Genomic DNA, 16,686 nt, shown 5'->3' on the forward strand with positions numbered 1-16,686 from the left:
TGTCCTCTCCGCTTTATTACTCCTTTCCTTTTCTTTTCTACTTTCTCTGAGCTACTCTTCTGTTCCCTCCTCACACACCCTTTCTTCGCTTGTCATCACATCTCACCACCTCTCCTCTTTTCTTGGTTACTTGCCTTTTTTGTCTACGATCTTGACTCTTTTCCTCCTCTTCCCCCGTCTTAGTTTTTAATCCTGCTACTCATCTTCCTCTCACCCTTTCCATCACTGTTTCCACCTCTTCCTCTGCCCCCCCCCGTCCATTTGTCCCACAGACGAAACCTGATTATGTCTGCCACACTGTAAGCTGTGGGGCCTCTATTAGAGCCAATAGGAGTTGACAGTGTGGGAAAAGAAGCCAAAAGGATGAGCAGAGTGGTAGGGAAGGAACAATGAAGAGAGAGGGGGAGAGGTAGAGGTTTTGAGAGAGATGCAGAAAGGCCTGAACAGAGAATAAGAACATGACCTTAGAAGCAGCAGGGCCATCTTCTGTGAGAATCTAGTATCCTTTAAATAAAAGGTCATAGATTAGATCTGAGTAATGTGTTCATACATTCTGCTGAAGTGTCCTTGTGAAAGACTCAACACCTCCTTCCTCCTTTGCTCTTGGACTGTCAGCCAAATGCCTACAGTAACTTCGAGAGATTGTGTTTACTTCCCCCTCCGTTTCTAATTTCAATCCTCCTTCCCCTTCCCCTCCGCAGCTGCTCTGTCCTCCATTACAAATTTCACCACTTTCCCCTGCATTCGCCCTCCTTCCCCTCCTCTTTAGATGTGAGGCCCCCTCAGGTATATCGAAGGTCGGCGTTCAAGGTTGTGGAGCGAAAGGCCAAATCAATTTTTGTGCTTGGCGTTGCACTCATACTAATGGCCTTTTCTTATGAAAATCTGCCAGAATTTGAGTGGTCTCTAGCTCCGTGACAGCCAGCCTGCCCACTCACCTTTTGCTGAGCAGTCTGGGGCCCGTCAGCGAATACACCACCGTTTATCCATTCATACCGCGTAGAGCTGAGGATTCTCAGCTGGGTGGGCAGGACATCAACCTCAGAGGAGGAGGTGGTTTTAAAGAGGTCGCGGTGTAATTAAACAAAACCTGAAAATAGAGAAAGGAAATACAGTACAGACTCTTACAAACACATATAATTTATACACAATAACATCTGTGACTTTACTTTTTGCCTTGTCCAGTTGTGCCTTTAGGCACCTTTAAGGTTTTATTTAACAGTATTTCTTCATTAAAGGGTAATTTGTGAATTAGTGATGCACTGGAGGAGTACTGCACTGATGCTGACCAAACAGATCTGGTTTTGGCCAGATGTGACAGATGTGCTTGCTGTCATTATAAAATTGTGAAAATGCGAAGCAAGGTATAAAATAGCATCATTTTGATACTGACACCAAAGCTCGTCATACACTGCTCAAATTGAAGGAACACTTTGAAAAAACATCAGATCTCAATGGGGAAGAAAAATGATATCATGCTGGATATCTATACTGACATGGACCGGGTAACGTGTAAGGAACGAAAGGATGCCACATCGTTTGGTGGAAATGAAAATGATCAACCTACGGAGGGCTGAATTCAAAGACACCCCGAAAATCAAAGTGAAAAAGTGATGCGGCAGGCCAATCCATTTTGCTGAAACTCCATCGCAGCAACTGACAAATGGTACTCAGTACTGTGTATTGATCCCCACGTGCTTGTATGTATGCCTGACAACGTCGGGGCATGCTCCTAATGAGACGACAGATGGTGTCCTGGGGTATCTCCTCCCAGATCTGGACCAGGGCATTACTGAGCTCCTGGACAGTCTGAGGTGCAACCTGGCGGCGTCGGATGGACCGAAACATAATGTCCCAGGGGTGTTGTGTTGGAATTAGGTCAGGCGAGCGTGGGGGCCAGTCAGTGGTATCAATTCCTTCATCCTCCAGGAACTGCCTGCATACTCTCGCCACATGAGGCCGGGCATTGTCGTGCACCAGGAGGAATCCAGGACCCACTGCACCAGCGTAGGGTCTGACAACGGGTCCGAGGATTTCATCCCAGTACCTAATGTCAGTCAGGGTGCCGTTGTCTAGCCTGTAGAGGTCTGTGCGTCCCTCCATGGATATGCCCCCAGACCATCACTGACCCACCACCAAACTATCATGCTGAACGATGTTACAGGCAGCGTGACGTTCTCCACGGCTTCTCCAGACCCTGTCACGTCCGTCACATGTGCTCAGGGTGAACCTGCTCTCATCTGTGAAAAGCACAGGGCGCCAGTGGCAGACCTGCCAATTCTGGTGTTCTATGGCAAATGCCAATCGGGCTCCACGGTGCCGGGCAGTGAGCAAAGGGCCCACCAGAGGACTTCGGGCCCTCAGGCCACCCTCATGAAGTCTGTTTCTGATTGTGTGGTCAGAGACATTCCCACCAGTGGCCTCATGGAAGTCATGTTGTAGGGCTCTGGCAGTGCCCATCCTTTTCCTCCTTGCACAGAGGAGCAGATACCGGATGATGGGTTAAAGACCTTCTACGGCCCTGTCCAGCTCTCCTAGAGTAACTGCCTGTCTCCTGGAATCTCCTCCATGCTCTTGAGACTGTGCTGGGAGAGACAGCAAACCTTCTGGCAATGGCACATATTGATGTGCCATCCTGGAGGAGTTGGACCGCCTGTGCAACATCTGTAGGGTCCAGGTATCGCCTCATGCTACCAGTGGTGACACTGACCCCTGGCCAAATGCAAAACTAGTGAAAAACAGTCAGAAAAGATGAGGAGGGAAAAAATATCTGTGGCCTCCACCTGGAAAACCCTTCCTGTTTTGGGGGTCGTGTCATTGTTGCTCATCTAGTGCACCTGTTGTTAATTTCATTAACACCAAAGTAGCTGAAACTGATTAACAACCCCCTCTGCTACTTAACTGACCAGATCAATATCCCAGAAGTTTCACTGACTTGATTAAAAAGTGTTCCTTTCATTTTTTTTGAGCAGTGTATTATATCATATTAGCTATAATAATTTTGAAAAAATGTCCAATAATACTCAAGATACGTTTACTTACAATTGCACAAGCCCAGAACAAATGTTGCCAAATGAATGACTTTGCATAAAGTCGGGAAGTGATGTTTAACTTACAGCCACGTTAACTCAAACATAAAGAATCAGTTCTAGAAAGTGAGGGGTCTAGGACTCGGATCAGTCCTCAGTATTGCTCAGTACCCCCGAGTTTCAGTATCAGAATCGGTATCAGGAAATAAAAAGCCTGATTGGCTGTCCCGGTGGCGGCATTACAATAAAATATCCAGATTGTTCTGGCTTGTAAAACAAGGTGGGAACCCATGGCAGAACATAGAGCCAAGACCTTAACCGGTTCTTTCAAGGTCAGGTTATTGGGAGCCCCACATTACCTTTGCAGCCCTACGGTTTGCTTAGCGGAAAAGACCTGTTAGGAAGCTAATGGCGGTCACTCAGTGATGAGTATGACGGTGTAAGATCATCTGTATGTGAACACAGTGCCAATGTACTCCGCAGTACAACACCTGCGTTTTAGTGTGGATGGTGGTGGTGATATTTAACATTGTGTTTAAATATCATTAAGGTGTTGTTTTTTGTTCATGATCTCCTCTACCAGAACAATTTGGGGTAATTATTGTGTTTTCTCTTTGATCGAGACGTTTAAAACTTCGATTTCTCGTGCATCTTCCCCTCTTGAGACGATTTTTTGGCCAGTAACTTTGTCTGAATATTTTTTAAAGTGGACGATTTAAAAAACTTTTCACTCTCGTAAAGCTGTGCTCCAACTACAAATTACCCAGAGGAAACAGTTTTTTGATTTTTCTGACCAAGTCTCTGTGGCGGCAGAGTGACAACAGTTCAGTGATAATTGACTCAGCTGAAAAGGCAGGACCTTTGTGGCTGAAGTGTCTGCATGCAGGTGCTGCTGGGATTGCCAGATCCTGTGGTGGCTATTTTGTCTAATGTTATTAATGGAAGTGGCTGCAAGAACGGGTTTCTGGCCAACAGAACAGTATTCTCCATAGCCTCGTTACCACAATTACCAGCATAATTAGCTGATTGGCTGATGGGCCGGCTGGCAGGCAAGCGGATCCCGTTGCTTTCCTTTTTATTTTCTTTTTTTTTTTCATTTTTCATTCTAGGAAATAACTGACGCTAGCTGAAAATTCTTTTGTACTTTAGTTCTCGAAAAAAGAAAATTCACAGACCAGCGATGTGGGGTTAAGTGTGTGTGTGTGTGTGGATATTGCTCTGTGCATGGGTGCCTACAAGCATATGTAGCATATTCCTTTGTGAATATTTTTGAGTGTGTGTTTGCATGCAGATTAAAAAGAGAGACACTCATAGCTAACCGGTTTGTAATTATTCTCCGTGAACCCCCGCTCCAACCCTCCCCACCCCTCCACTCTCTGTATCTTTGTCTTGCTCCATGTAAAATCGCCCTAAAGCAAAACGCTGGATAACAAACAGCTTATTTGGTAAAACACTGCGCTCCCTCTGCTCTGCTCTAAACTGTCTGAGATCACACAGATGGCATCTGTGTCTGTGTGTGTGTGTGTGTGTGTGTGTGTGAGAGACTGTGTGACTGTGTGGTTGTCAGAACACATTGACTAGCTGTTTGGATCGCTCCCCTCTTGATGAAGAGAGACAGTAGCTTGTGGTCGTAAAGGGCCGTTCCCCCTGGAGGCATTTTGGTGGGAAAACTAACTTTCTCTTTTCCTCCCCGCTGCGTCCTTTCCTCTCCTCTCAATTCATTATCTCCTCCTCCTCCTCTGTTTTTCTGTCATTCACTGTCTCTCTGCCTCCTCTCTCACTGTCAGATTTCCAGTCTTCTCTGTTCCTCCCCTGTTCTCTGCCTCTAAATGAAGGAACCCCCTTTCTTTTCTTTTTTTTTAAATCGCTGTCATTCTTCCTTTCTCTTCCACATCAGCAACTGTCTGACTCTCTTTTCAGCTACAGTACTAGAGACTGGTTCCCAACACAAGCATTTTTTTTTCCTTTTTTTTCCTGCAACACGAGCAACAATTATTTTCCCTCTTTCTCTTCTCTATACTTTTCTTCATTCTGCAAGTCTCCTTCCACATTTTCCCTTTTTTGATGGGTTTTAAAACCACAACCATCTATCTGTTATTCCCCTCTTTCCATTTGCTTCGTCTCTCATCACAGTTTAGTTTGCAGAACCTTTTTGAAAAGGTTTTTATTCTGATTCTCAAGGCTCTCTTGTTATAATGCAGGAAAGCAGAGAAGCAAATGACAAAGAGTGGCAGCGGTACTTTTATTATTGTCGCTCTGCCTCTCCGCTGTCCTGCATTTCAAAAGTCTTTTACACAGAGAGGTTCACCCTATGGGCCCCTCTAGCTCCCCAGCTCCTAGCTGGCAGGGTAGCAGTGGAAAACTGGTAGGAAAAGAGCAGGAGGGAGGAGGCAACCCAAAGATAAAAACACACACACACACACACACACCAGAACATATGAGTCACCCTAGCTGTAAGCTAGCGTGCTACGATCGGTTTACTGGCACCAGACTGGTGGTGGCCATGTTGCTATGTAATTAAACATACAGCAGGCGAGGCTTTTTGATTCATATGTTCCAAATTATATGCTCCCACAAATTCATTCATAATTTGGTGTTTCTCAGTTTTTGCTGAGGGTTGTGTATTTGACATACTTCCACTGGAAATCATTCCCTTCTGTCCAGAGTAGAAGGAGATTTCGCTGCGAGTCACACTGTTGCCTCCATGTCGGTGTTGGATTTCAGGGTGTAATTTCCATTTGACCTTTAGCACACATAATTACTGCCAAACAGCCACTGTTTGACTTCCTAACCTCCACAGGAAAAGTAAAAAAGAGAAAGAAGGAGCTACTTGGTGGTTTCAGTCGCCAGAAGAGAGTCCAAGCGGAGAGTGTTTGTGTCTGTTCGCCATTGGAGAGAATGTCTCCTGATGTTGTTATGGTATGTCCTTCTGTAGCCTAGCAACCGCAGATTTTGGACCAGCCAGTATCCTCCAGCATGCTTGGTTGTCGCCCAAAGGAGAGGCAGAGTTGCAGCACGGCGGGCTGCTTTCGTTGGTTTTCCAGGCTTAGTGAGGCGGGCCATATTTGGTGTGTGAAGGTTACAGTACCAGAGTATATTTAGATGCCGGACTCTTGTGATTATAGATCGGCCTATTAAGGCAGTTCTGCAAAGAGCAATGTGTGGGTCATCACCGGACAGCTTTGCTCCAAAAAACTGAACAGCTACAGCAGGGCTTTCTGCAGTCTTGAGGGAACTGAATTCAGTGGGGTTTTTTTTAGACTTTTCAAGACCTGCAGACACCAAGTAAAGGTCATAATACACAGGTAAAAATTCCGCCACAGTGACAGGACGACGGACCGAGTGTAACTACACAGCTGCGTTCAATACAGAATCACACATTTTCCCTGCAGTCACATTGTTCTTACAAGAGTCGTGTGTTGAAACGCTTGAAATCTCAATTCGGAATGAAACTCTCCATGTTATTCCTCTCATCTCAAACTGTATTGATTTTGTTTCGAGTGACCAGCCTCCATCTCCTCCTCAGGCTGTAGCGCTGGCTGCATCTCCACCGCTTCAAAAAAGGCCTTTCTATATCATGTCCCTCATTATCCCTGAGCAATGTGTTTAAGATTTAATGGTTTGTGTCGGCACTATGTAGCTCGTTAGCCGGATAAAGATAGCTAATGTTTTATTCACACGGCATCAGAGAAAAAAGGAGATAATTGCTGACCTAGGGACAAGCGAGGGCCCGGCCGAGTCGTCCGTCAGGAGGAGAAATGATTCTTTAAGGATGCACTCAGCCTGTGGGGTTACACTGATAAAGGCAGTTGAAGGCAAAGTGAGTCTGTCAAACGTCTTAATGTAAGGACGAGTAAATCCAATTGTATTTAAGTTCTTTTTTATTCGCAGGTCAGAAGAAATGATGGGGACTTAACTGTGGATGACGTGTGCTTAATTGTCAAATTTTCCTCCATTGTAGCTGTGTCACAATGGATTTAACAGGGTTCTGATGTGGCCTGCAGCTGCTTCTTTACTGTACTCTTGACTATGCATCATTCTACTCCTCCTGCCTCTCACAACACTTTCTTGTGCATCCAGCTCTACTCCATCGCCCAAACAGAACCGTGCCACATTGAGTGCTGAGGGTCCACTTTTCCTCTTTTTCAGCTTTGGTGAGATCCTGCCATTACTGAAATGTTCTTAGCAGGGCCAGAAAAACAGAGAGCTGCCAACATATCTCAGGCATTTTGACTCTCGTTAATTCTTTGCAGCAGAGTTAAAATTATTAGACGATCAATCGACAAGTTGATCGACAGAAAAGTAACATTTGATGGACCAAACAAATACGATATAATCAATAAATCGAGAAAGTAATCCGAGGATTAATTGATCGTGAAGATGATCATTAGTTGCTTTAGTTGCAGATTTGCAAAGTTAGAGATAATGTGCTAGGCCACAAAGCAAAATAAGAATAACAGAAAACCACACTGAGAATTCCAGCTCCTTTGTATTTGTGCAGCCTCTGTCACTTAAGAGGAAGACTTTAGAGAACAAACCCATTTCTTTGTACTCATTAACTGAAACAGATGCATGGCTTAGAAATCTGCAGCAGTCTTTATTCTCAGGAAGTGAAATAGTGTTTGTGTGGGCATGCCAGCACTGCAAAGAATAACCAAAGTGTGGGCCTGTAGGTGTGTGTGTGTGTGTGTGTACATCGTACGTGCTGTTCTGCCTTCCTAGTACGGCTGAGATTCCCCTCAAGAGTTAAGATATAGTGGAACATTTTCTACCGGTGAGGATATGTGGTGTGTGCGTGTGTGTGTGTGGGCACGTATGTGTGTCTGCGTGTGTGTGTGTGTGCACGCACACGTGTGTGCTGATGATAGTGAGTAATTCTGGTGGGGCTGCAGCATTAGTCAGAGCTGAAGCCGAGAGTCTGCAGAAAACGAGCCACATGCTGAGACAGAGATAAAACACACACACACACACACACACACACACACACACACACACACTGTGTTATTGTTCCAAGCAGGGGTTATACAAATATACATGTGCATACACATACCTAAAAATAGTATTTACAGTGTGTCTTTCTGCCTGTGTGTGTGTGTGTGTGTGTGCACGTCTTTCACCTTATTCTAGTATCTGTATGCCCTTCCTGCTCACTTTCACTCTCTCTCCTTTTTACACTCTGTCCCTCTCTCTTTTACACACACTCACACACAGCGTCTGTCTCCGCGGGACTTTGTTTACGCTCTGCTTTATTTTTTCTTACTCCCAGTGTCCAGCGTAGCACAGTAGGTATTGAGTTAGTGTGTTGTTTGCTAAGCCAAGACCGGTCCTTGGACGATTGCTGCATAGGCAGCCAGCTGCGTGCTCGTCTCCTCCCTTGCCTTACAGTTGTCCTTGCGCACACGAACACAGCCATACTCGCGCTTTCGTCTTTGTGAGGACACAGCCCCCGACCCCTAACCTAAACCTGATTTGAACCTGAACCCTAAAACCAGGTCCGAACCCTCAAATGGCCCTTTTAAGGCGCGAGGACCGGCAAAAATGCCCTCACTCCTGAAGGTCTTAAACTCAAACTGGTCCTCACAAAGACAGAAGTACAAGTGTACACACACACACACACGCGCTACATCTTTCTCTTCACAGCTGGAATCAAACACTGTCCAGCTCCAGTTTGCTCCTGAGTATCTGTTCATTGTTGTAAACTGCAAGCAAAAGAGAGCGAGGTAGAGAGACTGAGAGAGAGACAGGGGGAGAGCTTTATGAGTTTTGCCGCAGGTCTTGGCAACCAGGTTACCACAGGATGTGTGTGTGTGTGTGTGTGTGTGTGTGATAGAGACAGAGAGCATACTTTAGCACAGGTTTTATGGCTAAGAGCCCTCTCCATCCTTACGCTTTAATTACAGTATCATAGGGGTGTATTTGTGGTTCAGAGCGTGTGCACACGTGTGTGAATGAACACACGATTGTTTGCTCTCCCCGTGTATCAGGACTTTTTTTTGCGTCCATCTGTACATCTTCCCTCTTGTAGTGTGCAGCAGTCGCAAACACTTGAAAGCCTTTTTTTAAAAGCCTCGCAGCGCGTGATGGTTTCCTTATGCGGCCGATTCCTGTGGATCTCTGACAATGCATCAGTCTACAATGGGGCCTATTAATAGAAAGGGTATATTTTTCCTGGAACGTATTTCATCTCTGGGAATCTGCATTTCCATTCAGCTGTTTTATTATCGATCGAAAGTCTCATAACTCAAGTTCCACCGGTGTCCTTTTATTGTGGACGACAACTGGCAGAGTTCAGAGTTTTGGATGTGCATAATGGAATTATGCTTTACAGTGTAGGTGCTATATAATTACTGCACGGCTGATGTTCTTACTGAAGAATGCGGCGGAAGGTCGATATTATTCCTACGTGATTGTCAACGCTGATCTGATTATACTCAACATGTAAGTTCCTGTTCTTCTCCTGAAGGGCGGATTCACCCAAGTTACGAAACAACGCGTTTTCGTCTCTTACCCCTAGAAGAGCATCTAACTGTGCAGGTTTGTGTTGCGGTTTTGAGGGACCCGTCTCTGAGATCTCTGCCACATCCACATTTAATGGAGATAAATGGAGTTTTGTTTGTGGCGCTCAAAGCAGCGAAAACCTGAATTAAAACAAATTCAGCAACTACGTGTTCTTCCAGAAACAGTGTCCAAGTTATCCTGGATAATCCACAGACCAGTGACCCAGTTTTCAAAAACCCTGACAGTGAGGTCTATAAATTAGATATATGTATATTGTATTTCCAGTGCTGCGAACCACAACCTGAACTCCTTACACCTACATACTTCAGTGGTTCAGGTGAACTGACCCTTTGAGGAGATGAATGTTCTAATTTTGTCGTCGGCTGCTTCATTGCGGGAATAAAGCAAAGCTGGTACTGCGTGTTGCAGAGTTAATGCGGATCTACATGGATCAAGTCAAGTTTCCTCCGAAACTCATTTTCATATCTCAAAAGTTTTCCATTTTAAAAGACGGTTGTTTTCTTTCGTAGCAAGTTGACATTTCAGAGTTGCAGGGCTCGGAGCCCTCCCTGCTCGGGTCCTATATTTCCCTTTCCTAGATTGCACTGTTAAAGTGTGCGAATGCGCCTGCTGTGGACCTGGGCCACGAATGAATTTTTAACAGTAGAAAATGGGCTGCGAGATGGATTTCCCCTCATAAACATCCGCCCGCCTGTTGGACACCCAAACCCCCATCCCATCCTCTCTTCCTATAGCTCTCCCATCCATCCATCCCTTCCTCTTCTCCTCACATTTTCCACTGGAAACACTTGACTATGCCAGAAATTCCCTCTCCGCCCTCTCTCTTTCTCTCGCTGTAGGTTTTGTTTCTCGCCTCCCCCTCTCTCTGTATGTAACCTCTTTCTCGCTCGCCCGGCACTGGGTTTCTCTTGGTCTCGTACCACTTCTCACCTCCCCTTTTCACATTTTCTCTCATTTCACCTGCTTTTTCCTCGATCATTCTCCTTTCGTCTTCACTCCCTCCTTGTCCGTCATTGCCTCCCTCTTCCCCTACTCCCGTCTATCCTCCCTTTCTCTTCCTATTCCCTTCACGCTCCCCCCGTTTTCCTCCCTCCCACTCCCTCGCCACGCCGAGTCTCATTTCACCCCAAGTCATATCACAACAGTGCGCTCCAGCTGCACCTCCTCTTCCTCCTCCTCCTCCTCCTCCTCCCTCGCCTCTTCCAAAATATGAGGCTTATCTGTTGAGCTGTCAGCCGGGTCCCCGGTAACAATGGCCTCCTTTCTCCATGTTCTCCTCTTGCGGCAACAATGAGCTGCTTTCTTTCCATGAAGGCTGAGGGACTCGACGCCTCCTCGTAATATCTCTATGTTTAGGAGATCTTTGTCTCATTCTCTCTCTCGTCGTTCTTCCTTGACCTCCCCCTTTCATTCTCTCCATCCCTACTTCTGCCTCTATGTCTCTGTCAATATTGCAGTGTATTTGACTGTCTCTGACTCTGAGTCTCTTCCTCCCACTCTTCGAGCTTTCTCTCCTCAAAAGAGCTCTGTGATTGTAAAGTTATGTCCATAAGTATTTGGACAGTGACACGAGTTTCGAAATGGATTTGGAATTAAGCCATCGACATGTGACTGAAGTGCAGACTTTGACGTTGACTGAATGATTGTCAGTCAGTTGTCCAATTACTTTTGAGCCTCAGAAAATGAGGGACAATGTGTAAAAATGGCTGTAATTCCTAAACGGTTCTTGCAGTGTTTTTTTTAACCATCTTGAATTAGAGCTGAAAGTCTACACTTCAAATCTCATCTTCATGGCTTTGTTTCATCTCCATCGTGGTGGTGTATGGAGGCAAAATTATGAAAATTGTGTCACTGTCCAAATACTTATGGACCTAACTGTATGTCTCTATAGATAATAAAGGTGTGTGTTTGTGGAGGCGAATCTTGCCTTTGGATAAAAGCAACACTACAGATACACTCCGTATTACCAGGTCATGAGTGTACGAGACGTAAACCGAGTTAGGTGAAAAGGCAACAGAACAGAAAAGATTGTAAGACAAGAAAGGGTGCAGCTGCAGAATACAGTATTTCTTCACTAGAAGGTAACAATATATGGGGGATAGGTTTTAGCTGGGGTCTTAAATCATATGTAGTAGCAAAGATGTAGGAGGTCTTTAGGGCATTGGGGTTCCAGTTCATTTTCTTCATAGACAGTGAAATAAATGCCTGGATGGGCATGATCTTACAATCCAAAATGTACTAAAAATATCAGAAGTAAAAGTACTCATTATGTCCTGTAGGGGCTCCTGTCTGTGTTATATCATTATATTATTGAAATATTGGGTTATTCTTACTGATGCGTCACTGTAGCAGGACAAGGTGGAGCTCATTTTAACTGATTTATTGACGGCTGGATAGTTTATCTGTAACGTCATCGTATGTTTTACATGTAAAATGTTAATCTACACTGAAATCTACTAACTATGTCTGTCAAAACAGTGAAAAGTACAATAATTCCCCCTGAAATGTATGGGAGTACAATTATAAACTAGCATGAAAAGGAAAGTAGTACAATACTTGAGTAAATGCACTTAGTTACGTTCCACCACTGATCTCATGGTGGTAAAATGAGACATTTGTCTCACGAAACCGACAGAAAGCAAAAAAAAGAATATTTCTCTGAAACAAACCAAGCTGAGCTAATTAAGAGCTTGTTAATTATGCAGTGGACTACTATGTTTATATGTCGAAGGATATCAAGGATATCATAAAATTATGCTTTTGAATTGGATTTCTTACTGTGGTAAAAAATACTTCCAGAACCAGCAGCTCCTCACACATCTCAACTCTCCACAGATTTTGCTTTGACATCGGACTCACCATCTATAACATTAACCATCAGCACTGAGGCCGCTTTGCAATCTGTCTTTGAGTTTTTGTCCGGGCTGTAATCCTGTCTTACTTCAAAAAGCAGCTACTCTCAGCGACTGAGGACTGTAACTCTAAACAAAACAGCTGAGAAGGCAGAGGGAGTGGGGCCAGTGATGCGGAGTAAAATAAGGATGATGCCAGTGATATGTGATAAAGTCTCCTAGTGTTTCACGCCTGTCGCTCATAGAGACTTCAAATACGCCTTCACCCGAGTTTGCTGCACCACTGTGCCCATCACTGTAGCTTATGGTGCTGATAGTCACGGTGGCTTTATGGCTGATGTGTGTGTGCATCAGGGAGAAAAAAGGATGATCAAACAAGTCCTAACTTTGAGATTATCATTTATTCATTTTAATTAACAGTCTTTTAAGTCCGGGGGGGGGTTGGTTGCGTGGTTTGCTGCTGCACTCACACTGGGGTTGACAGCCAAGCTTTGACCTCTTTATACATGTCAGCCATTCATTCCTTAAATCATCCATAAGGCTCTTATCTCTTAGGGGTTTGGGTTTTAATGCCATCAACATTAACATTCATCGTACATTGTACTTTTAGTAATTGTGTTCCTTCTCAAAAGCCACATTACTCAAAACTGGTCAGAGTTAAGTCTCTTTGGAAGTGAATAAAACGATTTCCCTGTCGAAAAGTTCTTGAAAAAGTCATTTAACTGGCGCTTTGAAAGGTTGTCATACTGCTCAGCAAAGGTCCTGAGTAAATTTACTTTGATTGTTGCTTCTAAATGTTATGTCTTTGCCCGAAGTTGCCCTTGGAACCACCTTAATAGTTTTGCAGAAAGTAGTTTCATTTCCTTCATTCTTGCTGCCTGGCCCCCTGTGCTTCTCCAAATAAATCTCCCAAAATGCAGGGTTCTCCCTGGCTGTTTCAGAATAGCTTAGGCGGTAACCTTGCCAGAGGTATGTGTTGTATGGAAGGGAGGCTAGAGGAGTCTGTGAGAGTACATGATAACCTTTAGGGCCGAAACATCAAGCTCTCTTGTATCGAAGCCTTGTGCGAGGAGAAGATATGAAATATTTTTCTTGACATTTTGGGGGATTTGATGTATTTTTCATGTTCTTTTAGGGAGGCAGGAGACAGGCTCTCTGCTGGATTCATGTGAGAGTTTAAAAGGCACTATTGTGTTTCTGTCTGTTAACACTTACTGAGCCAGCGCATTGACTTAGAGAACATTGCTTTCGGTTCATAGCTTTGGCGAGCCTATAGAATTTGCAATACAGCTGAGGTATTGGCTCACCCATCACAACTCGAAGCTATCCAGTACAGCCATAGTCCTTCTGTGTTGCTCAGTTCAGGGACGAGTAGTTGATGACGGAGAGAAGAACGGAAAAGGCCTGCTTATTTTTTTGTCTGTCCCAGAAGAAGAAGTTGAAGTTGCCCCACGTGAGCCAAATGTCGTCATGTGGTGTGGCTGATTTTGTCTTTTGTGAGCTTGTGATATTGTGACAAATGGATTTAAGTGTCACCTATTTTTTCCCTCATACTCATATTTAATCAGCAGCAGATAAGAAAGCGATCATCCTTGTGCTTTCACGACACAACTGAGTAATTTACAGAGCAATTATGACAGTTATGATGAGATTACTGCCTGGCAAATCACTTGTCCTTCATTGTCTCTTTGTGATTTAATTTGCAATGCCATGTCAAGAGGCACTCAGTTTGAAGTTTTGAGGCTGTGGAACACTGTGACAAATTAAAATCAAACACTGCTGGAGATAAGTATTTTTGTTTCCTGTTTTTCTTCACAGGCAAATACGTATTTCTGTTCCCAGTTGTTAGTTCCCAGTAATGAATAGCTTTATAAAGGTCTTTGAAGAAAAGAGATTAATGTTGTGAGACTATACTCTTGGTCGCAACAGTCCTACGTTTTCCAGTAACCAAATTGAATTGTGAATAAACTATGTTTCCTGCATTATTTTCAAGCCAGATTTATAATCTTGGAGAAGAATTATGATACCTTCCTACATCATCATCCCAGACGTTAGCTTTTATCTACCACTGAAAAGGACTGTCACATTTTGATAATGCCATTTTGAAATAATGGCAGCAGAAAAGACGAGAGCAGGGGAACAGAGGAGAGGCTATGTGTCAAAAAAAAAAAAAAAAAAAGGCAAAGGAACAAAGAAAGAAGAAAGGGAGCTGAGTAAAACAAAAAAAAAAGGAAGGGAACTGGACAAGGAAAAAGTAGGAAGTAATCCCAAAAAGAAATAAAATCATTGCAATAGCTCATTTCCTCTATGGTGCTTTGCCGTTTCCTCTGCATCTGGAAAAAGGACAAGATCCAAGTATTTCTAAGAAAAAAGGGAAGAGGCTTGAGGAGGTGTGGATGCTTGTCCAGGGGGGAGGGTTTTAAAGGAATTGCTGTCCACGAGGGGATAATTGTTTAAAGCCCAGCTCCCAGCAAGGTGGGGGTGTGTGTGTGTGTGTGTGCATTTGATTTTGTCTTGGCGGCCACGTGTACGGTATGTCTGAGGGAAAATGCAAATACAGCCTTTCGTGTGTAGCATTGTCTATGGCGTGCGTGCGTGTGTGTGTGCGTGTGTCCATTTTTTTTTTGTTGTATGACTGCATGCTTGACTGTGTGTGTGTGTGTGTGTGTGTCTGGGTGTGCACTTGTTTGTATATGTTTGTGCGCGTGTGTTTTCCCCCGGCACTGCCTGTGTGCTGGTTAGAGCATTAATGATGTGTCTAGGGAGCACTGCCTCTACATAATTTATCAAGCAGGATTTATTAGCTGCAGAATTAACTTGTAGGGGGCTGGGGAGCACAGGATGCATTTGTTCTTGTTTTCGGATTTATGTGTGTGGATGCATTGTCATTCCCTTGTGATCCATTTCTCTCCATCAGCCTCCTGCCACGGGGACGTCCCCAGGCCTATAATCGGCCAAGTTATTTTAATTTTAGTGGGGTTTAAATTGCAAATCAGAGCACTTTTTCTGTGTGTAAGGAGTAGGGCTTAGTGGACAACGGTGCATACCATGTTGAATAGCCACAGCAGTAGATCCTGTTCATGTTGTTTTTGGCATGCACCCTACACTGCGAATGTCTTCCCTTCCTGTCAGAAAGGTTTTAATAAAGTACAACATGCATCATTAACAAATCAGTTAAATTTAGACAAATGATAAAATACTGGAAGAGAAAAACGCTAAATGACAAGTACAAACCGAGAGTGACATCTACAAAAGTTTCACGGGTGCATACCACAGCCTATACAATCTTGAATCTGTTAAATTGTTTTGTAGTAGACAAAAAGCTTCATACTTTTTTTTTCATATGAAACTGCCAAGGCCACCTTTCATAAGCAAAGCATTACCATTTTCACAATTCAGTGTCCAAACATTCTGCTTCTGAAACACTGTAAAGTCTACGAAGCCTTCACTTTCCATTTCTTCATTTACTTATTTACTTTCTTTAAACCACTTGCTTGCAGATCAATGTTTGACATTTTTCCATATTTTTTTTTCCTTTGGGGAATTTTCATATTTTGTTTACAAATATCAACATTTCGTATAAATTTTTTATCCCATAAAATCAAATAACACCCCCTAATTGTGATTGTTAACTCATCGGTGATTAATCATCTGTTCTATTAGAAATATATATGCGTCTTGAAACATCTTTCATTTTGCTTTCTGTTTCATTTATCTTTCAGATTACTGAGATGGGAAAGGACTCCCTCCCTGCCTGGCTGCACTGGGATGCCAGCAGCAGAATCCTGCAGGGTCTACCTCTGGAGGAGGACAAAGGTGTCCATTACATCTCAGTATCCATCTCCAACCACACGAAATCCTCCTCCTCAGAAGTGTTTTCCATTGAGGTACACCCTGAAGATCATTTAGACGCAGATTCAGCCCAGCTGGCATCCAACCAAGCCTCCGCTGACGACGATATCCAGCCATTCATGTGTGGCAACGAGGAACCAGTCACAGTGCTGACAGTGATCCTGGACGCCGATTTAACCAAGATGAGCTCAGAACAAAGGGTGGAGCTCCTGGATAACATGAGGAGCTTCTCCGGGGTGGGGCTCCAGCACATGAAGATACTCCCCGTGGTCAACAACCGGCTGTTTGACATGTCTGCATTCATGGCTGGGCCGGGGAATGCTAAGAAGGTGAGTGATTGTGCAAACAAGTGAGTGAGTAAATGATAATGAGTGTTAATAAATGCGTGCACACATTTATTTGTGGATAAAAAAATTCCTGCAAGTCATGGAATC

The 16,686-nt window shown here is 44.0% G+C and overlaps 1 protein-coding gene across 4 annotated transcripts in view; it reads left to right on the forward strand.

Annotated features, from left to right (window-relative positions):
- Window positions 1–16,686, forward strand: part of dag1 (dystroglycan 1) — a 117,433-nt gene that overhangs the window by 96,424 nt on the left and 4,323 nt on the right. For all 4 annotated transcript variants that reach the window (XM_040159020.1, XM_040159022.1, XM_040159021.1 and 1 more), the window contains one exon: window positions 16,123–16,581. In XM_040159020.1, the coding sequence (XP_040014954.1) occupies window positions 16,123–16,581 (459 nt within the window). The remainder of the gene's footprint in view (window positions 1–16,122; window positions 16,582–16,686) is intronic.

Source organism: Xiphias gladius, chromosome 21 (assembly GCF_016859285.1).
Source record: "Xiphias gladius isolate SHS-SW01 ecotype Sanya breed wild chromosome 21, ASM1685928v1, whole genome shotgun sequence".
Lineage (NCBI taxonomy): Eukaryota > Metazoa > Chordata > Actinopteri > Istiophoriformes > Xiphiidae > Xiphias > Xiphias gladius.